Raw genomic sequence first — 27,785 nt, forward strand, 5'->3', positions numbered from 1 at the left:
TGGAGAGCCATAGGTTGGGAGGCAAGAGGAATTTTTTTAAGCTATTGTGTTTAAACTGCATCTCCTCCATTTCCCATACATCTATGCTCAGTCTAGCTTCCTGCTGCCTTATTAGTGATAGAGTTCCACTTGTCCTTACTTACCACCCATCAGCCTCTGGACTCAAAGCATTATCCTCACATAACTTACACCATCTCCAAGGGGCTCCTACTACTAGATGTATTTTCACTCCTCACCCCCACTCCCTCTGCTTTCTGCAGGCATCACTCCCTCTGCAATTCCCTTGTCCATTCGTTCCCCTTCGCTAATCTCCCTCCAAGCACTTATCCCTGCAAGTGGCCTAAGTGCTACCCCTGCTCATACACCTCCTCCCTCACCGCCATTGAGGGCCCCAACCAGTCCTACCAGGTGAGGCAATGCTTCACCTGTGAATTCTCTGGGGTCATCTATTGCGTCTGGTGCTCCTAATGCGGCCTCCTCAACATTGGTGAGACCTGTTGTAAATTGGGGGAAGGCTTCGTCGAGCAACCCCACACCATCTGCCACAAGTGGGACTTAACAGTGGCCAAACATTTTAATTCTTATTCCAATTTCCCTTCCAACATGTCAATCCATAGCCTCCTCTTGTGCTAAGGTGAGGCCACCCTCAGGGTGAAGGAGCAACAGCTGTTATTCTGTCTGGATAGCCTCCAATTTGATGGTATAATTATCAATTTCTCTTGGTAAAAACATTTCCCCTCTTCCCTCATCTATTCCCCACTCTGGCCTTTTACATCTTCTCACCTGCCTATTACTTTCCACTGGGTCCCCTCCTCCTTCCTTTTCTCCTATGGTCCACTCCCCTCTCCTATCAGATTCTTTCTTCTCCAGTCCCTTGACCTTTCCCACCCGCCTTGCTTCACTGATCACCTTCCAGTTAGCCTCTTTTCCTTACCCCTCAACTCTTTTGTTCTGACATCTACCTGCTTCCTTCTCAGTCTTAAGAAATGCCTTGGCCCAAAACTCTTTTCCATAGATGCTACCCAACCTGCTGAGTTCTTCCAGCATTTTATGTGTGTTGCTTTGGATTTCCAGCACCTGCAGACTTTTTCATGTTTGCTATTGTGTTTTAGTTTAAACATTTTTAAATATTGGCAAATTGGTTTATTATTGTCACATGATACAGTAAAAAACTTTTTTTTGCATGCCATCCATATAGATCATTACATTAAAACAGTGCGTCGAGGTAGTACAAGGGAAATAGCAGAACACAGAATAAATTGTGCAGAGAGAAGTCGCAATGAGTCACCAGTCTCATCCTGCCTTGTCTCTGGATCTCAGACATTTAAAAATCTCTCATATTTCTTATGGCTATGCTGCTGCTGAGAGGCTGGGATACTTTGGGCCAGTAAGATTAGTTCTTTGTGTCCTAAGTAGTCTGTTTGGGGGAAGCCAGGTTAACAAGGTCTAGTCCATTATCTGTCAACTCTACAAAAAACATTTCTTTATCATTTAGTCACTGTTACATAAGCCAATGGTAAATAAATTCTCAACAATTTATCAAATGTCAGCAAATTGATAGTTGAGTTTTCAGCCTATAAAGTGAAAATCAGAATTAATAAAACAGAATTGTCAAGCTGCCTATCTTCACAAAGCTACAACCTCTAGAGTTTGACTAACAGGTGTGCACCTTATTTATGAACAATGGCAAATAAATGAGCTGAAATTATATTATCCCTTAACTAAACAAAATTTCAGTTTCTAACTATAGGAATTTTTTTACTTTCTGTAAATGCACAGCAATTTAGTTTGTGCAAGAAAATGTACTGATGAATAATGCATTGATTAATATTGTCATTCTTTCACAGAATAGGGAACCCATCACTTTCAGCTAAAGGTTCATTATGGTGAAGACTTTTTATAGTCATATTTTCTAACCAAGAAGATGGAAACTAGTGAAGTTGCTCAGTATGTTCTTTCTGAAGCATTGTCTTTTAAAAGTATGGCAATTCATATTTACCACTGAAGAATATAGTTTGAAAACTTTTTTTTGTTTAGTCACTTTTAGATACAATCAATGCCAGTTCAGCAAGAAGATCCAGTAGGTCAAGTCCCCTACAGGTGGTTTAAAAGTCTGGTATTGTACTTTTACTTAGTATTCATCAAGAGCATCAGTACGAGGGATGGATAATCCTCGCTCCTTTAATGCTTCACTTTTTGCCTTTTCTGCCTCTTGCTTTTCATGTTGCTGAACTCTTTGAGCTTCCAAAATCTCTTCGATTGACACTCGTTGCAAAGGGGTATCGGTCTCCCTTTCTAGATCCTGTGAGGATAATGTTAGTCATTTAACCATCACAAACAAATTGGCAAGTTTAAACATTGTGAGACAGTTACTTTACTAAGTGAATTAGAAGCAAACTACAGTCTATTGAATTAAATTGCAAGACTGAATCTGCATGCAAAGTCTTCCCTATATAAGCAATAATTGAATCCACTTTTTAAAAAAATCCATGAATTGAATATTTCATGAAACTTACTATTTCCCCCAGAAGCACCACATTTTCTCCTCGGACAACGAAAATCCCTCTTGGAATATCACCGTATTTCCTTCCTACATGGATTCGCTCCACTGTCCGATGAAGAACCAAATTAGCTGCAATATGGAGAGGGTGTGTGTAAAGGAATTAGCACAACTGAATACCAAATGTCTCTAACCATAAAAGACATAATGCGTTAGATAATCCAAATAGTAATGTACAATTCTCAATAAAATTGATTTTTTAGGTTACCATTGCTCTGTAATTTCGAAGCGGGATCATTCTTGTCTTAGACAAACATGACTCTTAAATTATGTTTTATTTAAATATACACTACAAAATGCAAAATAAAAATCTCAACTGGAGTAGACAAACCAGACGACCAGAGTACCAATCTAGATCAATTGGGACAATTGGGATTCTGAACTTTTAGGGTGAATATCAAAACTAAACGATATAAAGAAATTTATATTTACATCTCTCCAAGAGGAACACAACCTTGGTGTGGTTTGGAAGCTTGCGTGCCTCAATGACCTGGAGAGCCATGTTGGCTGGAGAGAGGGCTTTATGCTTCAGCTCTTGATAGGGTCACCCATGCTAAACAGGTTAGAGGGTAGAGGCCAGACTAAGAGTGGTCCACCGATCCTCCAGGTTTGGGGGTTCAGCTCAGGGCTAAAACAAAACTGTTACAGAAACAGCAATGAAGAATTCTACATCTGAGTGCAATGGTCTCCACCTGGGACTTGCATTACTGACAGTAGTGAAAACTGAGTGGAAGCTACTGACTCGATGAAGGAAGCCATGAACACCGCCAGAGATGAAATACCTTCACTACTCTCTTAAATGCCAGCGGCGTAATGGGCAAAAGAAGAATATTTACATCACATTTTATTACCAAACCTGATTAGTTGAACAGTACAAATGAAATGACGTTGTCTCAAAATGTTCACCATTTTTCTGTTTTCACTCTCTCTATGGATACTACCTGACCTACACAGCATCTTCAGCATTTTCTGTTTAACACAGCTAAATAATAGTCATATGCTACTGTACTTACCAAACTGATCCACACTCCTCAAATATCCTATTAATGTTCTTCCATCTCGAAGTACAACTAAATGCTTTTCTGCAAAAGGAAAAATGAACATTTCAAGTGGTACAAAGTATTCTGAAACAACATCCCTGATAACTGGAACTAATGTTAATTTCTAACTATAGTCACTACTAATTTCCAGTTCTATCCTGAACAAGAGGAAAGATGCAAAGGAAACAGAAGCAAGTGGATAAGAACATCAGCTAGATTTGATCTGATAAGAGGTTAGTTTTATTGCTGTTCGACTGCAAAAATCTGTGAATATATTCACATTAAATCAAATGATTAAATCCACAAAATTGTAATGTACAGAGGTTAGTAGGTAGTATACAAATAAATGTTGAGCTTTAACACAAATGAGGTAATAATTTATGAGATTCTGAAACTACTTTTGCACCTGTACCAACACTTTCTTTTTCTAACCTCTTTAACACTACTTACCTCCTTCACACTGCTCACATTCTTCTCCTCTGATTTTCAACTCATAAAACTTTTCTGTTTGTGCCCTATTCCTTTGCTCCTTTATGTTAAGGCCTTTATAAAGCTACCACTCAAACCAAATTTATCCTCATCTTTGTATGATTGTATCATTTGACAGATATTCCCATAAATAGAAGTTTTGGATTAAATAAATTAACATCATTATTAAAATAATGGACAAATGGATTTCAATTAACTAATGGGGCAAAACTCATCTACAGTGATCTGAATCCCGAAGAAGGGTCTTGGCCTGGAACATGGACTGCTTATTCAGTTCCATAGATGCTGCCTGACCTGATGAGTTTCTACAACATTCTATGTGTTGATCTGCAGAGATTAACTATTTTACTAAAACTTGTAATAAAACCATAAGATATAGGAACAGAATTAGGCCATTTGGCCCATTGAATCTGCTCTACCATTACATCATGGCTGATCCAATTTTCTTCTCAGCCCCTTGCTCCTGCCTCCTCCCCATATACCTTCATGCCCTGATCAACGAAGAATCTATCAACCTCTGCCTTAAATATATGAAACCCCTTTTTATCCGGCATCTCTAAAACACAGCTAGTTAGCCCCTCGATAACAAGCCAATGTTGAGAAAACCACCTTTCTCGAACTCCGTATGTCTAGTGTCGACAAGACTTGGATCCTACCAAACCAGGAGAGCCAGGGTGTTTCAACCACCCGCACCCCAATTTGAGAAAATACCATGTAAACGCAATTACCTGTCAGCAAGAAATAACACATCATACACTGTGTACAATTATAAGAAAGCTGTACGTATGAATGCCAGATAATCAAATAGTTATTAAGGAAGAAAAAAAAGGGGGAAAAATAAAAGGGTCCATTATAATTAAAGCAGTCCAATCTGCACAAAGGTGGTGCTCAGATCTTTCAAAAGCTGGAGGTGTCCATGTACTCAGAGTGCCAACTCCTATTCACCAATCATTGACAGAACTTTCCATTTGCACTCCGTCAAATTGCGCATTCTGGTTGGATCAAATTCTACTGCCGGTTCTCTTGATCATCTTCTCTCTCTATCTCCCACCGCAAAGGGCCTTGACTCCTCTAGTGTCAGTCACAAAACCTCCCCACCCAGATTTCTCTAAAACCTTCTCCCAATTCCACCTTCCTGATTGGCTGACCTGACTTTCCTAAGCTAATCACAACCTCTTATCTTTAACAGTAACCCAAACACTACTACCAGCAGAGCACACTGCTCCTACACAAACCAATTAATTGAAATATCCCACAGCATTAGCAGTACACACTTAGTAAAATCTCAACCAGGGCATTACATACATGTAAAGGCCTGATCTCCACAGCCACCTGAATTCCACAGATACACCTATCTCTGGCAAAGGAAATTCCTCCTCATTTTCTAAGAGGACACCCTCTATTATGAGGCTGCGTCCTCTGGTCTTAGACTCTCCATTCATAGGAAACATCCTCTCCACATCCACTCTATCAAGACCTTTCACCATTCAACAGATTTCAATGAGGTCACCCCCTCATTCTTCTGAATTCTAGTGAATACAGGCCCAGAGCCATTGAACACTCTTTATATGAAAGCTATTCAATCCTGGAATAATTTTCTTAAACCTCCTTTGAACCCTTTCCACTTTCAGCACATCCTTTCTAAAATAAGGAGCCCAAAACTGTTCACAATACTCCGTGAGGCCTCACCAAAGCTTTATAAAGTCTCAAAATTAGATTCTTGCATTTATATTCTAATCCTCTTGAAATGAATGAAACATCACATTTGCCTTCCTCAGTATAGACTCGATCTGCAAATTAACCTTTAGGGAATCCTGCACAAGGACACCCAAGTCCCTTTGCATCCCAGTTTTTTGTATTTTCTCTCCATTTAGAAAATGTTCAACCCCTTTGATTTCTTCTACCAAACTGCATGATAGTACACTTCCCAACACTGCATTCCATCTACCTCTTCTTTGTCCATTCTCCTAATCTCCCTGTCCTTCTGGATCCTCTCTACTTCCTCAAAAATACCTGCCCCTCCACTTATCTTTATATCATCTGTAAACTTTGCAACAATGCCATCAATTCCATCATCCAAATCATTTACATATAACGTAAAAAGAATTAGTCCCAACACAGACCCCTGTGGAACACCACTAGTCACCTGCAGCCAACTAGAAAAGGCTCACTTTATTTCCACTCTTTGATCCTGCCAATCAGCCATTGCTTTATCCAAGCTAGAATCTTTCCTGCAATAACATGGGCTCATAGCTTGTTAAGCAGCCTCATGTGTGGCACCTTGTCAAAGGCCTTCTGAAAATCCAAGTACACAACATCAACCAATTCTCCTTTGTCTATCCTGCTTGTTAATTCTTCAAATAATTCCAACAGATGTTAGGCAAGATTTTCCCTTGAGGAAACCATGCTGACTATGGCCTATTTTATCATGGGCTTCCAAATATCCTCAGACCTCATCCTTAATAATCAATTTCAACATCTTCCCAACCACTGAGGTCAGACTAACTGGCCTATAGTTTCCTTTCTTCTGCCTCTCTCCCTTCTTGCAGAGTGGAATGACTTTTGCAATTTTCCTGTCTTTCGGAACCGTTCCAGAGTCTAGTGATTCTTGAAAGATCATTACTAATGCCTCCACAATCTCTTCAGCCTCTTTCAAAACCTTAGCATGTACACTAGTTGGTCCAGGTGACTTACCCAACTTCAAACCTTTCAGTTTCCCAAGAACCTTCTCTCTAGCTATGATAACTTCACACACTTCACGACCCCTGATACCTGGAACTTCCAACACACTGCAAGGGTCTGACATAGTAAAGAGTGATGCAAAATATTTATTCAGTTCGTCTGCCATTTCCTTGTCCCCCCATTATTACCTCTCCAGCATTGTTTTCCAGTGGTCCAATATCCATCTTTTACACTTTATGTATCTGAAGAAACTTATAGTAGCCTCTTTAATATTATTGGCTAGCTTACTTTTGTATTTCATCTTTACCTTCTTAATGACTCTTTTAGTTGCCTTTTATTGGTTTTTAAAAGCATCCTATTCCTCTAACTTTACACTAATTTTTGCTCTATTAAATACCCTCTCTAACTTTTATATGGGCTTGGACTTCTCTTGTATGCCACAGTTGTGTTATCTTTCCTTTAGAACACTCCTTCCTTTTTGTGATGTATATATCCTGTACCTTCTGAATTCTAGCCATTGCTACTCTGCCGTCATCCCTGCCAGTGTTCTTTTCCAATCAATTCTGGCCAACTCCATCAATTCCATAGATTTGTCAGGCATAGATGTTGTTAATATGAATGACCAAAAAAAACCTGTTTCCAACAGTTTCTCTAGAATTGCATTATCTTGTTAGCCATCTAAAACAATAAAAGCAAAACACTTTCAATGTTTAAACAAGCTCCTTCATGAAACTTATAATGCTTATGAAGCTATTTTCCTTGAAAGTATGTGAAATAAAGGCTTCTGTCAATGTTGATTTAATGGACAAACTCCTTTTATCCTGTAGCACAGCACACATTGAATATAATTCAGAGATAATCCTTGGAAATTCTAAACAGTTTCATAAGGCAGAAACATTTTGTTAGACAGCATTATTTTCGCTGATAAATTTATTTAAGGTGTCATGTGCTTGGAACATAAAATCAAAATTACTTGTAAGTCTGTAAATTATTGAATACTGCATATAAAATAGTGAAATGCAGCAGTGTCTCAAGGACAAGGCAGCAGTATCCACTTCATGAGTCCCACTGTAACCAAACTTGCAATCATTCTCCACAGTGTATGCTGGATGAGCGTTTGTCACTTATACAATATCTATTACGAAAATGGCTCACAGCTACATGGCTTTTCTGTAACCAGATTAAAATTTTTTATTGAATACTAATGGCCCTTCAACTTAAAGACAGCAAAAGAATTCTTTCATTTAGAAATAATGGGTATAAAATAGAGATATATTGCATGCTAACATTTTCTTCATATTTAATGCAGAATAAAAGAGCAGATACATTAAAAAATAAGTACAAACTATTTTCATACACACCAATAAAACTTTAAGCACATTAACATGGAATGTGAATTGATGTAGCCACTGATAATTTAGAACAACTTCCTTTGCCATCAGATTTCTGAAACCATGAACACTACCTATCTCCTTTTGTACTAATTCAACACACACACACATATTATATATATATATATAATGAGAGAGAGAGAGAGAGAGAGAGAGAGAGAGAGAGAGAGAGAAAGACTTCTCACTGTAATTTAGTTTTTATTCTTATGTATTGCATTGTAATGCTACTGCATGACAAATTTCATGACATATACCAGTGATATTAAACCTGATTCTGATTTGTGGAAAAGCCTTATAGATCAGCAGTGCTTCTGCTAAATACTCCGTTAACACCCTGCATGCTTCTTTTAAATTAGCAATTTATGGGGAAAACCTCTGACTTTGGCACAGTATTTATTCTTGATTACACCTCTAATGCATCTTAGACTGCTGTCTCTCATTAAATATAGATATTTTGCTACATTTCATATTTTGTGTGGTGCAAGGTCAAGGTTGAGAAGCAGAAAGAGTGTCCAATCACAGTCTCCACAGCCGTTGAACTATCATCAAGTCTGATTAAATTGAGTCATGGAAATGGAGGCTCATCATTCTTTTTAAATCAAACTGCACGTCAAGTTTTTATAGTAGGGCTTGTATGAATAGTTTTATTTCGTGTTTCGAATTCTAGCCCTCAGTATAAACAAAAAAGGGACCAATGATATGAGTGCATTAACCACAAAAGGGGTTGTGCATCATCCCAAATCTAAAGTTTAACAAGCTATTTATCTCAATCCAAAACATATTCATATGTTTAAAATACAAAAATGTTGTTAAGTTTATTTTGGCTAGGCTATAATTACGGCAGGGACCAACTTCTGTCATCATCAACACCACGTGCCCTGTCATATGACATGGTCAATCATGGTCAATGACCATGGTTATTCTTGGCAAATTTTTAAACAGAAGTGGCTTGCCATTGCCTTCTTCTGGGCAGTATCTTTATAAAATGGTGACCCCAGCCATCATCAATACTCTTCAAATTGTCTACCTAACGTCATAACCAGGACTTGTGATATGCACCAGCTGCTCATACAATCATCTACCACCTGCTCCCATGGCTTCACATGAACCTGATCTGGGGGGGCTAAGCAGGTGCTCCACCTTGCCCAAAGTGACCTGTAGGCTAGTGGAGGGAAGGAGTGCCTTGCACCTCCTTTGGTAGAGACGTGTCTCCACCCCACCGCCCATTTGACCTCTGTAGGTTTTTCGAATGAACATTCTGAAAGAGATACAAGGAACCAGCCAGGTTGCAGAACATTACAATTATTCCAAGTGGACAATAATGTAAACAAAAATTATGATAAATATGTAAATTACTGCAGGACCAAGCCATTTGGCCTCAAGTCTGTTCTGCCATTTATTAAGTTACAGGTGATCAGATTCTAAACTGCACATTCTTGTCTAGTTGTGGTAAACTTTCAATCGCTTACTTACCAAGAAGCTGTTAAACATTGTCTTTAAAATAGTGGAAGACTCTAACACCACCACCTTTTCTGAGGAACAGTGTACCAAAGACACACAACCCTTAGAGCAGGGTTTCCCAACCTTTTTTATGCCATGGACCAATACCTTTAAGTAAGGGGATGGTGGGGCTCCATATTGATAACCTCTGCCTTAGAGAAGAAATTTCATCTCATCTCTGTGTTAAGTGGGTAAACTTTAAAGACCACTTTAAGAGGAAACATAATGTCCACATGTATTCCTTGTTAGAGTGTTTTTGCTGTTACCACATATAACAATTAACTTCATTAACTAACTTCAGCCACCAATCTTCAGATCTGAATATGGACTGCAGATTACATTTAAAATGCAGCTCTGGACAATGGGTTCCTAAGAGCCGTGAATCACAGTTAATTGGAAGACCAGACAATGCTGATTTAAATTCATTTGGGTGCCTAAGGTGTGGGTGCAAAGAGGGAGATGCGAAAATTGTGTGGATTTCAAAAGAAGCAAAAAGAACCATACTCCATAATTTTAATTCCTTCCTTAGACTGCCTATTACATGCCTTCTTTATATCTTGGAAATCTTATAATAATGTAACATTATCAAGTATCAGAATAAGAATGAATACAGTCGGCCCTCCTTATCCGCGAATTCAACCAACCATGAATCGCGAAAACCTGGAAGTGCACTTCCAGCACTTGTTGTTCGAGCATGTACAGACTTTTTTTTCCTTGCCATTATTCACTAAACAATGCAGTATAACAACTATTTTACATAGCATTTACATTGTATTAGATATTATATGTAATCTAGAGATGATTTAAAGTATAGGGGAGGATGTGCGTGGGTTATCGTGGATCAGGATCGAAAAAAATCAGAAGTTCTCTTACTAAGTAAGTTGGAACAGGTACATCCGGTATTATTTAGCATCAGTTAGTCAAACGTTTGTCTTAGTATATAGTATATATTTTACCCTTTCTATGCATATAAAACTCTTAAGAACGTATGTTTCAGCGCCGGGCTCAAGAAGTTCCCGAGTTCGATCCAGTGACAGACCACTTCCGAGTGCGCTCTCCACCGTGCCGGGTTGATGTGGAGGATCAAAAACCCAAAACCCCAAAACCCAATAATTAAACCACTGCGTTGCTTAGTAATAATTGTAGCTTTCATCAGGGCAGAGCCTTTCTCACTTTATCCTTTAAAATTGATCCGATCGTTTTCCAATGACTGATGGCGTTTCACCTCTTTCCGATCGCTTTATTATTTCCACTTTATTTTCAATCATGATCATGATTATTTTCGTGAACAGAAACACTGCAGATTCAGAGCTCCATCACCGGGTCCGAATACCCATCGCACTGAGACAGGTTAAATAAGGTCTGGGGTTCTGCTGGGTCCTAAGATCCACTGCATTGAGACAGGTTGAATAAGGGACTTGAGCATCCGTGAATTTTGGTATCTGCGAGGGATCCTGGAACCAATCCCTCGCGGATAACGAGGGCCGACTGTGTTACTATTTTCTATTCAAGAAAAGCTCCAAAGACTTATAGATTCAAGGATTTGTATAACAAAAAGAAGCTTTAAGGCAAGAATAATTCATAAAATTGTTCAACCCTTTTCAAGATATTAGTCACTTTCCTTTGTTACAATGTATATTGAGTAACCAGTTTTTCTAACAATGTCCCAGGGACCAATATTCTCCCCATTTTTCCAAGCATGACCAAAATCTAATAGTTAATTCATTAAAGATACGATTTTTGTTTACAGAACAGATTGCTGTAAAGTCAACTGGTGCATATTATGGAAAAAAGTTGATATAATACCAGTTCCACTTTGGTAGTGCTAAAGCACCTACACAGTAGATCTGGGACTCCTTGATGTGAAGAGAAGGCATAAAGGATACGAAGTGTTGCAACCCTGGCATGAATATACTGAGCAAAATGTTGATCACGTTTTGCATTTCAACAATGCTTCCAAGGACTTGTAGATAAGTACTCAGAGTAGCTTGGTGTATAATTTACTTTGATCTTTTATGCAAGCAAGTTCTTCCTATACTTTAACCTTCACTGATTTTCCATAACATGCAGCTATCTTTTGACCAGGCTGTCGTACATAACCAGCACCTAAAATAGATCAGCATATAAATGCCAAGGAGCCCAGTGCTAGACTGATTTTTTGGGTTGAGGACATATACATTTAGCAATCTAATGCTAAATTATAAATTACTATAAATTGCACTTTGCACATTTAGATTGAGATGTAATATGAAGATTTTTACTCATGTATATGAAGCATGTAAGTAATAGTCAAATCAATTGATTGTGGCTACCATTCTTCACATCTGAAAATATATTCTGCAGCTTCTAAACACTGTGAATCTCAGTCCAGAGAATGATGATTAAAATTCATTTGGATGTCTGTGGTGTGGACAGAAATCAGGAGGTGTGAACGTTGTATGTGGTTTCAAAAAAAAGCATTGCCCATACATTGTAAATATGGAGTTGTCCTTTGATGTTTGACACATAAAATATCGAACCCCACGTTGGGCCAGAGACAGCTTTTGACCGAAAGCATCTCCATATGATGCCTGCTGTACCTTGTTTTGTCAAATAAAGAAGCTGCTTTGTATCTACCAGTAATTTTCTCTGGTGACGTCATTCACGCAACTAAAGCCAGGACGGATTTCTACCCAGACCTTCAGAAACCTCAGCCCACGATCCTCCTGGACACTTCAATGCTAAAATAGAAAAAGACCAAATCCTCTGAAAAATCATGAAAGGCAAGGATGGAGTATGGAAAGTTAGAGCATCATGGTAATCACTTTACAGGGCCAGTGATCACCGATTGGAGTTCAATTCCCTCTACTGTCTGTAAGGAGCTTGTATGCTCTCTCTGTGGCTGTGTGGGATTCCTCCCACATTCCAAAGACATATGGTTAGGGCTAGTGAGCTGTGAGCAATGCTGTGTTGGCACCAGAAGCATGGTGGCACTTGGGCAGTCCCCAGCATAATCCTTGCAGATTTCATTTGATATAACAAGGCACATTTTACCGTATGTTTTAAAGTACGTACATGTGATAAATAAAGCTAATCTTTAATCTTTTCAGTGAGTCCTTCATCTCAGTAAGGATTTGTGATAACCAATACACTGCTTCATTAGAAGGTCAAGCACAGGACTTCTTGGTAATTTCTCCCAATCTAGGCAATGGTACCTGTCAAATTATCTCTTCATCTGAGCAAGAGATCATAAGAGAGTCTGCTTTATCCATACCATAATGGCTACTGATGACCATGGGCCTGATCCATTCTGTTATCTCCATCAGTCTGGCTCCAAAGCAAAAATGGCAACAGAAACAGTAATGCAACAAAGTTGAAAGTCTCAAGAATCTCACAAAGACAACTTGTCTCAGACAGCACGTTTCAGACAACCTGAAGACTCTTAACCAACAGGAGGAATGGAGTATCCACAGTTTCTAGACTCCTTTGAGGATCACCATAATTAGCACCTGTGAAGATACTCTTCATATGACTGCTAGCAAAAACCAGAACGTGATTGATGAAGACATGCGGGAGATCCAGGAATTAATTAAAAGCATATGTTCAGTTCCTTTGTAACGTAATTCCAGCACATCTCAAGGAAAGTGAAACAGCTCAGGCTTAACAAAGAACTGTAGTCTAAAGAGCAGATGATTGGTGGAAGGAGAACGGTAAGTCCAGTAACTCGCCAATAATCATGACATATGGATTCATAAGCACCGTCAAGACTACTATAGGCCAGACACCCAAGAGTCCACCCTGCTATGAGCCAAGACGACACTATTTTTGCTGAAGTTTAAAAAAAATTAACCCTTGGAGGAGACAGTATTCTTGTCTAAAACATAGCAGAGTCATTCACAAACTCATTTCCCACATCAGGGGAACTCAGAAACAGAATTATTATTTCTTTCAAGAACAGAAACAAATCAATTGCATTAACCGCAGAGGATCAACCTCTCTGCCAGCATTCTCCTCAACCATCTCCTGCCAATGATCAAAACTGCTCCCTGAATCACATTGTGACTTATCCGTCTCAAATCAAAATGGATAAGATTTAACTGCAAATCAACCCTATTCAGTGGATTCATGACTATCAGTTTCTGCAAATTTCATCCTTCATTTGACGTCATAAATCTGAAGCGGATTTGGAAAAATTACAATCTAAGCTTTCGAGAACCAATTCTAAAATAAAACCAGGAAAGGTCATGGAGGTGGGGTGCATTCACGTCAATGACGTTTCATTGCTGTCAATGATCTGAAATATTAACATCATTCCTGACTCCAGTAATGCTGCTCCATGCATTTAGTTCAGTATTTCCTGTTTTAACATTTAAAATTAACATTTCAGGTCAACATTCTAATAAAAAGTCACTGACCTCAAATAATAACCATTATTTCCCCCTCCATCAAAATCACCTCATCTTGTATTGTTTTCCCCAAAATTTCAGATTTCTACCACCTTTAACACTTTACATTTGCAGAAGAAATTCTGATCAGATTTTTTAATTATATAGGGAAATTATCCTCAATTAAAATTAATAGCGAAGGAGGTTGCAATTTTTCTCTTGCCTGATCACCAGAACTGACCAAGTTTCTAACACAAGACACCCAGTGGACTTTGCCTGTGATCAGTTGTATCTGATGCAGAAAGCAAAGTGAAGAAATTATTTAAGAATATTCTCAAGCTTCCTTCAATAAAAAAAATGCAACATCACCGGAGTCTGAGATTCCCTGAACCACCACAATTTGGATAGGGAGCTTACTCAATGGCATTGAGAACCTCAGTGGGGCAGGACTATACAGGAGGCCAGCATGATTGCAGAGCTGCAGCATAAATAAGCTGGGATCTGCCACCTGAAGCTCTTACTCTGTTTCCCTTTCCACAACTCTAAATTAGTCAGCTCCATCATGGGCACTGTCCATCCAGGGCACCTTCAAGCAGTGATGTCTCAAAAAGGCGGCATTCATCCCCTATCACCCAGGTTACGCCTTGTTCTCACTGCTACCATCATGAAGGAGCTACAGGAGCCTGAAGGCACACAAAGATTCAGGAACAGCTTATTCTGCTCTGTCATGCGTTTTCTGAACCCATGAACTCTACCTCACTTTTTTAAATGCCTATTTTTGCACAAAATTTATTTTATATATCTACTGTAATTCATGGTTTTTTCCTCTATTATTTTGTATTGAATTGTACTGTTGCCAGAAAGACAATTTTCACGACACATACCAGTGATATTAAACCTGATTCTGATATGCCCCCGACCTGTTCATCATTTCCAGGATCTTAAGTTTTTATTTAAGATTTCTAGCAGTTACTTTAAAAAAAAAATCACTAACTACCCAAGTAACTTCTTTCATCGGGCATCTGTGGAAGTATCTGCGATCTCACCGGTTACCTCAGACCCAAACGAAGGCAGCTTTGAACCTGAAGCAAAAGCAGCTGATGCTACAAGTTTCCTCGTCTGGGGGTAAACACAACCCTGGGTGTCGAGCAGTAGCATCACCACAAGAGCAAAGCTACCAGGACCCCGCCGCGAGAGGGGAGGACAACTGAAGAAGCTGAAAGTGATGCCTTACTGTCAATGTCTTCAATCAGGCTGGCTGTGCCGGGCATATAGTTCATCTTGCTCCAAAGCAACCATTGGACGTCACATGGCCCAGGCCCACAGGAAGAGGAGGCAACGCCGGAGCCTCGTCACTTCCACTGCCGCCGAGCCTGGGCTCTGCCTGCTGTGCGCTTTCCTGTTGCCGGCCGTTAGGTCCCTCTCGGTGCAGCCGAGGTTGCATTGGCGGCGGAGTTGTTCCCTGTCTAGTTTCCCCCCCCCCGAAGGACCGCGCCGGCCGGGGCGGTTTCGGTGAGCAAGGTGTAAGATGGCGGCGACGGTGGCGGCTCGGGTGAGGAGGACGGGACTTCTCTCGCCGCGGCTGGGGAACGGGGGTTGGGGAGGTGGGTAGGAGGATCGTGGTCCTCATCCCTCCCGTTCAGAATAAATTTACAGAGACCCGTCGAGGGTCTGTAGTTGTGTCATAGTTGGACTTGACCCCAGAAGGACGCTGTCTCGCAATTAATTTCACTCCATGCCAGCTGCAGGCCTTGGGCACGTTTTCCTTAATCTTTTCAAATATGTTTCAGCTTGTCACGAATTTGTTTGCTGGACACCCTTCTCACTCTGTCCCCACCCCACATATTTCCCCCCCTAAGTGGGGCTGTGGGAATCTCGAAAACCTGACTGCCAGGTGCCGTGCGACACCACCAGAACTCTCGGATTAGCTCTCTCTCGAAGATTAAAATAACTGGCATGACATCTGTAGTGATTAGGTCCGACCTTTTATACTCATCCATTCTCCTTGTTCTCAAGATTTAAAATCAAAATGAGATTTATCCATTCTGTTTTATAACCTTCATTGCATCATAACTGCTTAAAGGTCAGGGTTGTTTATCCAGTACATATGCGCTAAATTTGGAATTTAAGCTATTATAACGTTTTGAATTCCCTCTGCTTGGAGCTAAGTTAATTGTGGGAAAGTTGGAGATGATGCAACTAAGCCTATTTTCTTCAGTTGGATTAATTGACTTGCTTTTCTGTTTGCATCACTTTTTAGATTTACAGGACATGTGTAAACATAAGGGGAGTTACAGCAGCTTTGCAAAGACAATGTATTCAGAAAAACTTGATACACCGTCGGAATTCAACCCCTCTTGCAAACTATAAATGCAATTTTAGTACAAGTAAGTGCTGTGGAAAAGCCGTTTTTTTTTCTAATGAATGTCAAATTAATTAGCTTGGATGGCTGCCTGAAAGAAGCCCTTTAACCAAGAGTCAACTGAATTAAAAGGCTACTGAACTAGAAACATAGAATTATTCAGATAAAACTAGAGGATATTTCTAAAGAGCTCCGTGTATCTAGGTGCGATGTAATCATAAACTCCTCAAAAAAACTTGTTGCAATCTCAGTAGAATTACAATAGGAGGATCAGCTGAAATTGGGTGAAACTAGAACTAGAGGTCATAGGTTAAGGGTGAAAGGTGAATTATGTGAGGAAAATCTGAGGGGGTTCTTCACTCAGAGGGTGGCATGAGTGTGGAATGAGCTGCAAGCAGATGTGGTGGATGCAGGTTTGATTGCAACACTTAAGAGAAGTTTGGATTAAGTATATGGACTGGAGGCTATGGTCTAAGTGTAGGTCAATGGGATTAGGTAGAATTACAGTTCAGCACGGACTAGATGCACCAAAGGGCCAGTTTGCTGTAGTACTCTATGACTCTTAAGTTCAAGAACTTTCTAGTATGTATTGGGGGGGATTAGTTTTGAGAGTTGTTTCTGACTTTAAAAAAATTAAATGAGACCTTACGAACTTAGGTTTTGGAACTTTCCCTTGGAATATTTGATCTGCTTCTTTAGCCTTTTCTACAGATGACCTTTTTCTTTTAAAGAACCAATTTAATTGGCCAAAATCTGTTTTTACTTTAAATCCACACACATAGTTCACATATAGACCAGTTAGTAAAATAGAACTGTGCTGTTGTATTGCCAATATCATTCAGTCCAATTGGGACTTTTGTATTTGACAATGCATGCAGGGAACTCCATTTAAAAGATTAAATGTTAACATTTTTAATTGACATCTGTCCCTTTAATTAAGATTTATGCATTCTCTTTAGCTTATTCAAACTTTGCTCCTGCTGTTACCCAGCCTGCTCCCTTTTTCAAGGGCACTGCTGTAGTCAATGGTGAGTTCAAGGAAATCAGCCTGGATGACTACAAAGGGAAATATCTGGTCATTTTCTTCTATCCTCTGGATTTGTAAGTAATTTTCACGAGCTCTTTGCTTTGGCCTTGACTGTAAAAGAAGCTATTTCTCAGCTAGAATTTTGTTGACAAATTTTATACAAATCATGTTTATTGCCATGTGCAACTTTAAAATAAATATTTTGGATAAAATTCTAAACTATTCCAGTATTCTATTTCCATGCATGCAAGTAATATTTTCTTATCTCTGAGAGCAGCAAAACAAAGTGTTGGTATTATGTTGCTCAGAGTTAAGGAAGCCTGCATATCGAAACTTTGTTATCAACTTTGAAAATATTGACCAAGTGGTGGGTGGAGAGCTTTTTTTATGGAGCAGTTCTTTCTTACTTAAGCCCATCAACCCTACTGGGTCATAGGCCGCCGACAACAGAGCGCCAGAATCCTCTGTCTTGGGCCAGTTCTTCAAGTTATCCGACGTGCAGTCCATCTGCTCCTTCATACTGAATGATGACAGCCTTGATAGAATGGATGTGGAGAGGATGTTTCCTATGGTGGGAGTGTCTTAAGACCAGAGGACACAGCCTCAGAATAGAAGGGTGTCCTTTTAGAACAGAGATGAGGAAGAATTTCTTTAGCCAGAGAAATGAATCTCTGGAATTTGTTGCCACAGGCAACTGTGGAAGCCAAGCCTTTATATATATTTAAGCCAGAGGTTGATAAATTCTTGATTTGTCAGGGTATGAAAGGATACGGAGGGGAAGGCAGGAGATTGGGGCTGTGAGGAAAAATGGTTCAGCCATGATGAAATGGCAGAGCAGACTTGATGAGCCAAATGGCCATATTCTGCTCCTGTATCTTATGGTCTTCCTGTCCCAGGGACGAGGTTTTGGCGCTTCTGTTGGCATTTTTGTAGCACTAGGGATGGGGTTGCTAGTCCCATGCCTTTCTTTCACAGCCAGGCTTGGCACTGTCCATGGTGGAGTTTCTTACTTATGTTTTATTTCATCTGTTAATTGACAAGTGGATTTTTAATGTTTTTTTTCCTCTAGTCTTAATTCCTTTCCTACCTTTTTCTCATTCTAAACCCATTCTGGTAGATAACATATGTTCATTTTTGTACATCCATATACATATACTGAAAATAACATTTATGTTTTCCCTGTTTATACGTGAAGCAATGTGAGGGGGCAGGGTTGATGCTTTTGCTGCTGCTTTTGTGTGGTGGGGAGCTTTGGCAATCTGAAATTTTTCCTGTCATTCGTTCCTTGGAGTTTATCTTTTGTTTTGAGGATGTCTGTGGAGAACAAGAATTTCAGGTTGTATATTGTTCGCATTCTCTGATATTAAATGGAACTATTAAACATTGAAGCATTGCTGTTGATTATTATTGCCACTCCAAAGCTGTGTACACTGTAGTAACTGATATAAAAGCTATATTCTCTATATGAAGTGTTATACATAAACATACACTTAAAATTTTGTCCATTGCTGGCATGATGAGTACTTTGGAATTTGTTCTAGTCCAATTTGATATTGTTGGTATTTGGGAAAGAAGGTTGATTCCTGTATTGAAATTAACAACCACATCAGACAGTCTCTGGAATGTTGGCTCTGTTTCAATCTTTTTTGATTATGATGTTGTACAGTTGAACAGTTTGAATAGTTTTTAACCATAAATAAGGCTTAGCACTAGGGTCCTTGAGAATTGTTGAAGATTTATGACATAAGTGGATGATATTGGACCCATTGCAACAATGCCGGTCTCTGATCTATAGATTCAGATCTATCACACGTATATCAAAGCACACAGTGTAATGTGTTGTTTGTGTTAAAAACCAACACACCCAAGGATGTGCTGGGGGCAGCCTGCAAATGTCATCACTCGTTCTGGTGCCGGCAAAGCATACTCACAACGTTCTGCAGAACAACACAAGCAGCAGCAGCTAACCAACAAATGAGGCGACTGAATTCACTCACTCGCTCTCCGTGATGCTCATTCCACTCTCCAGGGTTTCTGGTGTTCTGTTGTTGGGTCGGTTTAAATGCCTGCCCAGATAGAACGAAAAGAAAAGGGTTTCAGTTGGGATGAGAGTCGTTCTCTGTGATGGTCATCTCCATGGCACTGAGACTGTAAAGACTGCCCTGGTTGCTGTGCTCCGTACCCACTGATATGATCAGCGAGTCTTTGTACCTATTCCATGCTGCTGCGGGGTTTGGATCTGAGGACTCTGTTTTGGTTTGGCATGCTGTCGTTGGCTTCAATTGTTTGCATGATTTGTATTTTTCTTTCTCTCATGCATTGAGTGTTGGGCTTTTTTTTAATTCTTTTCCTCTTTAATTGGGTTCTTTCAGGCTTCTTGCTTTGTAGCTACGTGTGAGCAAGCAAATCTCAAGGTTGTATAGCATACGCTCTTTGATAATAAATCTTGAATCTTGAACAACAGAACAAATCAAGACAGCAGCATAATAACAAGCCTTTTTCTGACCTACCCACCCCCTTTATAAACATAGACTTGACAAGCAACCTTGACCTTCAGATTCTACCTCTGGACTTGCAAACCTCAGTCTCTAACCTTTTTTGGGCTTTGTACCTCTGGGGATTTGCTGAGATCTTGACTTTCACCTTTGGCTTTGCCCTCTAGGCTTTGCCGATTCTGGGTCTCAACCTCGGGTCTTGCTGATTGCAGGCTTGACCTTCGAGCTTCAACCCCAGGACTTGCCAATCATGGGTTTGAATTTTGGGCCTTACGGACTTGTACGACCACCGTGGCATGTGGTGGGGTAGAGTCACAGGCCCTCATTACTCACGCCTGTATGGACCTGCAGATCAGACTAGCTAAATTGGGGATCACTGGTCTGCTCAGCACCTGCTGACCCAGCCTCCAGGAACTCTGATCCTCCGACCTGGACTGCAAACACCAGCTCCTGCCCCTGACTTTTCACTCTCCCTCATTCTGAAAGTTTGCAGCTCCAGGTTAACATCAAAGCACATTTTTGTGATGATTGCATTTACCTCCCTTTCATGCAATGAATTCCAGAGTTCTGTGCTCTGCATGGGGGAGAAATCCACCTATTTATCCTAATAATTTCTTCAAACTTTCTGTCCGGAGCATTGGTCCTGGTAATTTCAAATGCCTTCAGTCAAGTCTCCCCTCAGTGGCTGTGTTCAAATGAACCAAGCCTATCTAATCTTTTCTCATAGCTGAAATTTTCCAGTCCTTTCAACCTCTTTGAAAATCTCTCTGCACACTCTCCACTGTTATCTTTTTAAATATGACTATAACTGTGTGCAGTACCCCAAGCTGTGGTCTAATTAGCATTGTATAAGTTCCAGCATAATCTCCCTGCTCTTGTATTGCATGCTTCTGTCTAATAAAAAAAAAAGCATGCACTTTGTATCCACTTTATCAATCTGTCCAAATCCTTTGAAGGATCTATGGACATATTCTCTATGGTTCTTCCTCACCTCAGTGTCCTTCCATTATATTCACTTTGCTTTGTTGCTTCTCCCAAAAGCAATATTTCCCTTTTCAGATTGAATTCTGTTTTCCACTTTTCTGTCCAACAGTGTGGCTTTCTCTATTTTCATGCAATCTGAAGTATTACTCAATGGTGCCTATAGCAACAATTTTTGTATGTATTTTATTGTGCCGTCTGTACCCAAGTCTAAATCATTATCATTGAAAAAGCAAAGGGCCAAGTACTGAAGCCCCAGACCACCAATGATGATGGCTTCCAGTTACATAATCACTCATTTACTTTCACTTGCTGCTGCTGCTGGGTCAATTTTGGACTTTTGTCAATTTGTCACTCTCCCTTCAGATGAAACTCATGAAAAGTGCAAGCACGTTTACTGTGTTTTACGAAATAGCTCCTTTTCAACAACCAGTAGATTTAAGATTTGAACAGCATTACTTTGTTCTGTGTGACCACTCAAAACTATGGAGTCACGTTATTAAGATTGGTGCTCGTATATTAAGATACAACTGAAGTACTCTAATAAATGTGTTTAAAACTTTAACAACTTCAAACGATTTAAGTATTTGAAAATGGAAAGTTAAAGTACTGGGGGTTGCTTATGTTGTTTCTATAGTTAACTTTGAAACATGCTAAATTAAATAGGTAGTTTTAATTACCTTTTGCTAAATGATATAGACAAAAGTCTAATTTTAAGAAATGTCTGCTTTTGTATCAAAGTATTCTCTAGAATACAAGCATTGGCAGATATATTTTTGCAGTCAGCTTTTTGTTTCTTTCTACATACATGGTGTAGATATGATTAGGAAAGATGTGTAGTTTTAAATAACTTCTAAAGACAAAAATGTATCCTTTTTTTCAGTACTTTTGTTTGTCCGACTGAAATCATTGCTTTTAGTAACAAAGCAAGTGAGTTCCATGACGTAAACTGTGAAGTAATTGGTGTTTCTGTAGACTCTCATTTCTCTCACCTTGCCTGGATCAACACTCCAAAAAAGGTACAGAAGCATGCAGGAAGATCTTACACACCTGCAATTGATTTTTTAAAATGAATTTTTGTTAAATTTTTGTGCAATAATTATGTAACTTAGTATTTAAGAATGTAATTAATATTCTGAATTTTCAGCAACACATTCAAGTTTTGGTGTTGAAAATTAAGCAGTCTTATCAGACTATTTCATAAATGCAATATGTTATGAGGTAACAAATTCTTAAGATCTGTACAAAATAATATTCTCTAAATTAATTATCTTGGGATGGGAGAATTTTGTACTTTATTGAGGCAGGAATACAGAAATTATTGAGCTTGTTTCTATGAAGGTAATAAGAATTATATTTCAAAGTCAGTGTTATTTTAATTTACTAGTAAATATCTTTTAAATTTATGCATTTGGTTAAGTTTCCCCAATATTCATTCTTTTCTTCCAGAGTGGGGGTCTAGGGCACATGAATATACCACTGCTGTCCGATATAACAAAGCAAATCTCACGGGATTATGGAGTGCTACTGGAAAATGCTGGTATTGCTCTAAGGTAAAATATTTTGTGTTGTAAGGGGAGCTTCCACTTCAGTCCCTCAGATATTAAAGAGCTGATGAGACGATTGTGTGACCTGCAGATTCTGCCAGTGGTGGAGCAGGGGAACCTTAATGGCCAGGATGAATGGGCAATATGGGAGCTGGTGCACTGCTTCTGCCATTCCACTGGGTGTCTGTGTGTCCCCAGTGAATAGTTGAGATTCTGGCTGCCATCCTGAACACTCCTCATTGACTTTGAACAGTCACAGACCAGGGATTCCCATGAGTTTGTGAGGATGTTAGACATACAGTCATTAAAGAACATTCTTCAATGTATTCTCTGTCCCGCAGATAATCTGTTGCTGTGACGGCACTCTGAACTGAGTGCCAGTTTTTGGAATCTGGTTTGTGCACGTGAATGACATTGGAGCCTATTATGTGTAATTCAAAGATGTCCTGGAAAAGGTCAGTGTTGGGAGGTAGAGAATAATAGTACAGACAAAAAGTTTAAGATGTTGCAAGGTGCAAGGCTATGGTAGTGAGGAGAAAAGAACTGAGCCCTATTCTAGTATAGGTCATGAAGTAAAGTTACTTGGCACTGTAGAATTTTGAATCAATGTTGAATCTAAAAAGCTGCAATGTGTTCAGTTTGAAGATGAGGTAATATTCCTCAAGCTTGCAGTAGACTTTGTTATAACAATGCAGGGGCCAGAGTGAGATGAAGAATTAAAGTGGCTAGGAACAGAAAACTCAGGGGTAGCCCATACATACTGAGTTCAGGTTCTCTGCAGAATGATCTGCTTTTGGTTTCTCAATTTAAAAAGTAGACCACCTGTGAACACAGTATACAAGACTGGATGTGTAAGCAAATTGCTGGTTCACCTGCAAATCTGCAAAGACTGCTTTTCCTGAACAGTGGATGGAGAAGAGACTGAGGGACATGTGTTTCATCTCCTGCAGTTGTGTGGGTATGTGCCAGAAGAAAGGGAGTAATTGGTGGAAAATAATGGGGGAAGGAGTCACCAAAGAGTGGTCCCTTCAAAATACTGAAGGGGCATGACTGGGGAGAAAAAGATGTCTGGAGCTGGGAGAAATTACAAAGGAGAATCTGCTGAATACAAATATTGGAGACACAGAATGCAAGAACTATACTTCAGGAAGGAGTGTGGGAGCAGAGGTTTTGGAAACATGGAAAGCATTCAAGGGTACTGACTATTGTGACGGGGGTGCCACTGTTTAGAAAGATGGAAGATAAGAGGCTCCCAGTCTGGGTTCCACGGACCCCTCGGTTAATGGTAGTGGGCCATGGCATAAAAAAAGTTGGGAACCTCTGGTGTAGTAGGTCTCATCGTTGGAGCAAATATAATGGGGAAACGGGAAAATGGAATGGAATCTTTATTGGAAGCAGGGGAGGAAGAAGCATTGTCAAGATGGCTGGAAAATTCTGTTTCGTAACAGATGGTGTTTACTGTGTATGCATGCAAAAATACTAATTTCAGGTGCATTTATGGTGACATGTATGTAATAAAATATGTACTTACTTCCTTTAGTAGAAACACAGATCCTGTAAGGGAAGAGTCAGAGAGGGACCACGTGAAGCTGAGAGGTGCTTGGAAATTAGCAGCAAAACTGAAGGCATTTTTTGTGTCTAAGTGAAAGGAACAGAATCAATACAATTGTACAAAGAGTGGAGAGAGAGAATCACATATACCAAAAAAAAGTTGGATTTAATTTGGGCCTTTGTAAGTTCCCATAGTTAACTTCAATCTGGGATTTTTTTAAAAAGACTCCACCATGACTATAAGCCACATGTAGAAGTTATTTCCTTTCCTTTTCACTGTCATGATTAACTTTTGAAGTCCCAGAGAACAGACAGCAATTCTTCATTGAGATTGGCTGTGCAGGCTTGCCTGGTGCAACACTTAGAGCAGAGACATGGAGAAGAGCCAAGTTCTGGTGACTGGAATGGTTTTCAGATACAAGTGAGTGTAGAAAGTTTTAAAACTAAAGTGCACCTAACTCCCACAAATAAAGGATAAATGCACCAAAATCTCAGATGTGTTGTGTCAAAAGCCAGATCTAGGAGAGTTGTACAGAAATCATTTCCATCAGTAAACAGAGGATGCATATTCCTGGTGTTGGAAATTAGAGTGAATTGAATGTATATTTCAAAACTTAAAGAGATAATGGGTATAGAGCGAGGACTAATTGGTTGGCATTCTCAAAGAGCTTGACTCTTAGTTCACTGTTATGAATTATACCCTTCTGCTCACAAAAGGGTAATGGCTGTGCCTTCTACAACAAAGCTCCACAGTAACAAACAACAAGTGTCGCACTTAGTGGAATTTCCATAGACCAGCAACAATAGATATTAGAAGAGAAAAGTGATGCTCCTTGTCATTGGTCTGCCCTTGATTGAAGATACTGATTAATGTTAAAGTCAATCAGGCATCTATTTATTGTTCACTCTTTGAATTAGATGATCACCCCAAATTAAATGTTTATGATTGAATTAAATGTCTATTTTTGTTGTCAGTTCTCTCTGGCCCTGTACCTGTTTGTTAACACTATTCATGCAAATTGTTATTGTACTTGTTATGTTAAAGCAAAGGAAAAACTTAGAATTTTGTGTTAGCGTTTAAGCTGATTGGAGCAAAGATGTTTTTGCTATGAAGCAATAATATGTTTCAGTTACCTAGAATTCTTTCTACTTTCTTTATCTTGTATCTGTGACCTAAACTTGTCAGTATTTTTAAGCTATGCTGGCAAATTTGTTCTTGAATAAGACATTTCATGCTTACCGTTCATTTCATTTTGCGAAGCAGATTTCATCTAATCATTTTGATTAAGAGTGAAGTCCAAATTGGAAATAAAACAACCATGTGCTAATTGAGAGCTCCTACTTAGTTTTGAATATTCATATTTTTCAGATTATTTTAATGTTTTTATCCTGGAAAGTTACAGCTTCAATTCTGACATGAAGTAAAATGTGATTAGTCTTTGAAGTGAAATTTTAAAAAATAGTAACTTTTCTAAATTTTATTTTACCAGAGGCCTGTTCATTATTGATGTTAATGGAATTATCAAGCACGTAGGCATCAATGATCTGCCTGTAGGTCGCAGTGCTGAAGAAACTCTGCGCTTAGTTAAGGCATTTCAATTTGTTGAAACCCATGGAGAAGTTTGCCCAGCAGAGTGGACCCCTAACTCTCCAACGGTATGTAATATTGCACTTAATTTAGCAGCTCAATAAATGAGTAGGGCTAAGCTTTTGTAGGGCCAAGCAAACAATTCAGTTGTAAAGTAATTAACTTAAGTTTTGCATAATTTACAGAAGTTATATTTTCCTGCAGTTTCTTCAAATGTCAAGCAATTTAAAATTATGCTAGCTAACTTCCTAATGAGTGGGTAGCTGTGATATCAATATAAGCTCAAACATGTTCTTGCTTTCAGCAGAACAAAAGCTAGATGCCTATTACATCTGGGTTATAACCCTTTTAATGTGGTACCTTGCTTGTCCCGTTTCAAGTCCTGTTTTGAAAATAAAGGAGCAGTTTGAACTGAAATATGAATGAACAATTCTATTGTATGTAGAATTGCTCTAGAAACTGGTAGTTCATAGCATTTTGATACACATTCACTGAAATTGTATATACAGCAAATGGGATTAAAATACCACTTGATTTGCTAAATCCTAATGATGTTCTATAAGCAGACTTTCAAATTTAGGTAGTAATGGGTTTTCTGAGATTTCATAGTTTGGGGTACCATTCCCTGAAATTTTCAATTACCTCAGAAGGTATTTGGCATCTTGCCTTGGATTTCTGGCTGACATATGCAACTTGGTGTGGAATGGGAGGTTGAAATTATATTTCCATCTGTTTGACTAAATCACTCTATTGTACTATTAGTTTAACCTTCTGGTTTTTACTTCTCTCCCCAACCTGCAGAATTTCCCCATTTTTTGATTTTAGTGAGAAGTTGAATTTTAATTTTAATTCCCAGACTAACACAGATGAAGCAGATTCAGTATAAGTGTCATTATTCCTAAATTATTGTTAAACTTCTTGGGACTATATTCATTCTATAATATTTTATTATACCATAAAAACATATTTGTCTATTAATCCTTCCATTTGTTTTACAGATCAAGCCGTCCCCAGAAGCTTCCAAAGAATATTTTTCAAAAGTCAATGAATAACATCTAACATCCATGCCTTTTATTGGTGTATTTTGATGTTTGGACAGAATGACTATTTGGAGGTGGAGGTTTTCTTTATCTGGGATAAGTTGTCACATAAAGTTAAAGTCAGCAATAGGCCTGATGTTTAATCATTGAATCTTATGTGCAAAATAAAAACTATACTACTGAATGTTCCTTTGCTGTTTAATACAGTACTGTGCAAAAGTCTTAGCCACATATATATAGCTAGGGTGCCTCAGAGTTTTGCACAGTATGGAGTTGCCAATATGGAGTGGAGAGCAAGTTTATAAATCTGGTGGGAGCAAAGGATGTTGTGAATGGCAAGGGTGGGGCTCTCTGAGAACAGTGTGGAAAAGGTGGCAGAGAAGGAGTGCCAGGGGTGTGGGGTGGCATGGATGCTGACACAGTCAGCCCTGAGACACCAGGTAAAGTCATTTGATTCCAAACAATTGGTTTATTGCTCATTAAAGAATGTCTCTCTGGTGCTTCCCACTCCCTCTCCTCTTCCTTCCCTTTTTCCCAACCATGATTTCGTTCTCCTAGCCCTCTTCCCACTCTCAGTCCACAGTAGAGACTGGTATTAGAATCAGGTTTATCATCACATATATCATAAAATTTGTTCTTGTTTATTGCAGCAGCAGTGTGCAGTGCAATACTTAAAATTAATACAATACTGTGCAAAAGTCTTAGGTATCCTGGCTATATAGGTATGTGCCTAAGACTTTTGCACAGTACAATATGATGTTCATCTAAAGTAAACCAGAACAGAAATTCTGTACCAACTAATGAATCACAAAATTAAACAATGTTTTCTTTATACAAGAAAGTTTAAAATATAATCACCTAAATTGCATTTAATTCTGTAATTCTAAGTTATACCCGATACTCTACTCTAAATAAAGGTATGAGTTCTTAAATTTATTGTCATCCAATTTTTTTTCCAAGCCGTTGCAGTGCTGAGGAGCATTATGCAATTTTTCAAAAATGTAAACCAAGCCACATTCTATTTGGTACTGAATGAATCTTTAGGAAGAATTCTACATAGTATTTGTGCATTATTGGTAATTAAAAGATTGTCATTTTGTGTTGAATCTGGTATTACCAACGTAGATCATCTTACAGGAAAAATCATTTGTGTACATGTCTTGTTAGT

General features: G+C 39.0%; 2 protein-coding genes across 2 annotated transcripts; one reads left to right on the plus strand and one right to left on the minus strand.

Annotated features, from left to right (window-relative positions):
- Positions 1–1,120: 1,120 nt before the first annotated feature.
- LOC140715473 (U6 snRNA-associated Sm-like protein LSm1) lies at positions 1,121–15,399 on the minus strand. Its single transcript, XM_073027717.1, has 4 exons — positions 15,261–15,399; positions 3,574–3,642; positions 2,517–2,632; positions 1,121–2,302 (listed from the first exon to the last, which is right to left on the minus strand). The coding sequence occupies exons 1-4, from the start codon at positions 15,304–15,306 to the stop codon at positions 2,132–2,134; spliced, it is 402 nt and encodes a 133-aa protein (XP_072883818.1). The 5' UTR covers positions 15,307–15,399; the 3' UTR covers positions 1,121–2,131.
- A 39-nt stretch (positions 15,400–15,438) lies between these two features.
- On the plus strand, positions 15,439–27,549 carry prdx3 (peroxiredoxin 3). Its single transcript, XM_073027716.1, has 7 exons — positions 15,439–15,578; positions 16,287–16,413; positions 17,348–17,489; positions 21,775–21,910; positions 22,341–22,444; positions 25,480–25,645; positions 26,576–27,549. The coding sequence occupies exons 1-7, from the start codon at positions 15,555–15,557 to the stop codon at positions 26,627–26,629; spliced, it is 753 nt and encodes a 250-aa protein (XP_072883817.1). The 5' UTR covers positions 15,439–15,554; the 3' UTR covers positions 26,630–27,549.
- Positions 27,550–27,785: the final 236 nt, after the last annotated feature.

Source organism: Hemitrygon akajei, chromosome 23, assembly GCF_048418815.1.
Source record: "Hemitrygon akajei chromosome 23, sHemAka1.3, whole genome shotgun sequence".
In the NCBI taxonomy this organism is placed as follows: Eukaryota; Metazoa; Chordata; class Chondrichthyes; order Myliobatiformes; family Dasyatidae; genus Hemitrygon; species Hemitrygon akajei.

Bases quoted from the DNA above. Each gene is read 5' to 3' on its own strand.
- LOC140715473 (XM_073027717.1), bottom strand. From the start codon at position 15,306: ATGAACTATATGCCCGGCACAGCCAGCCTGATTGAAGACATTGACA. The intron at 3,643-15,260 runs GTAAGGCATCAC...TTCCTTTTGCAG, and splicing joins CCTGATTGAAGACATTGACA to AAAAGCATTTAGTTGTACTT. The intron at 2,303-2,516 runs GTAAGTTTCATG...TTATCCTCACAG, and splicing joins TGGTGCTTCTGGGGGAAATA to GATCTAGAAAGGGAGACCGA.
- prdx3 (XM_073027716.1), top strand. From the start codon at position 15,555: ATGGCGGCGACGGTGGCGGCTCGG. The intron at 15,579-16,286 runs GTGAGGAGGACG...ATCACTTTTTAG, and splicing joins CGGCGACGGTGGCGGCTCGG to ATTTACAGGACATGTGTAAA. The intron at 22,445-25,479 runs GTAAAATATTTT...TTATTTTACCAG, and splicing joins AATGCTGGTATTGCTCTAAG to AGGCCTGTTCATTATTGATG.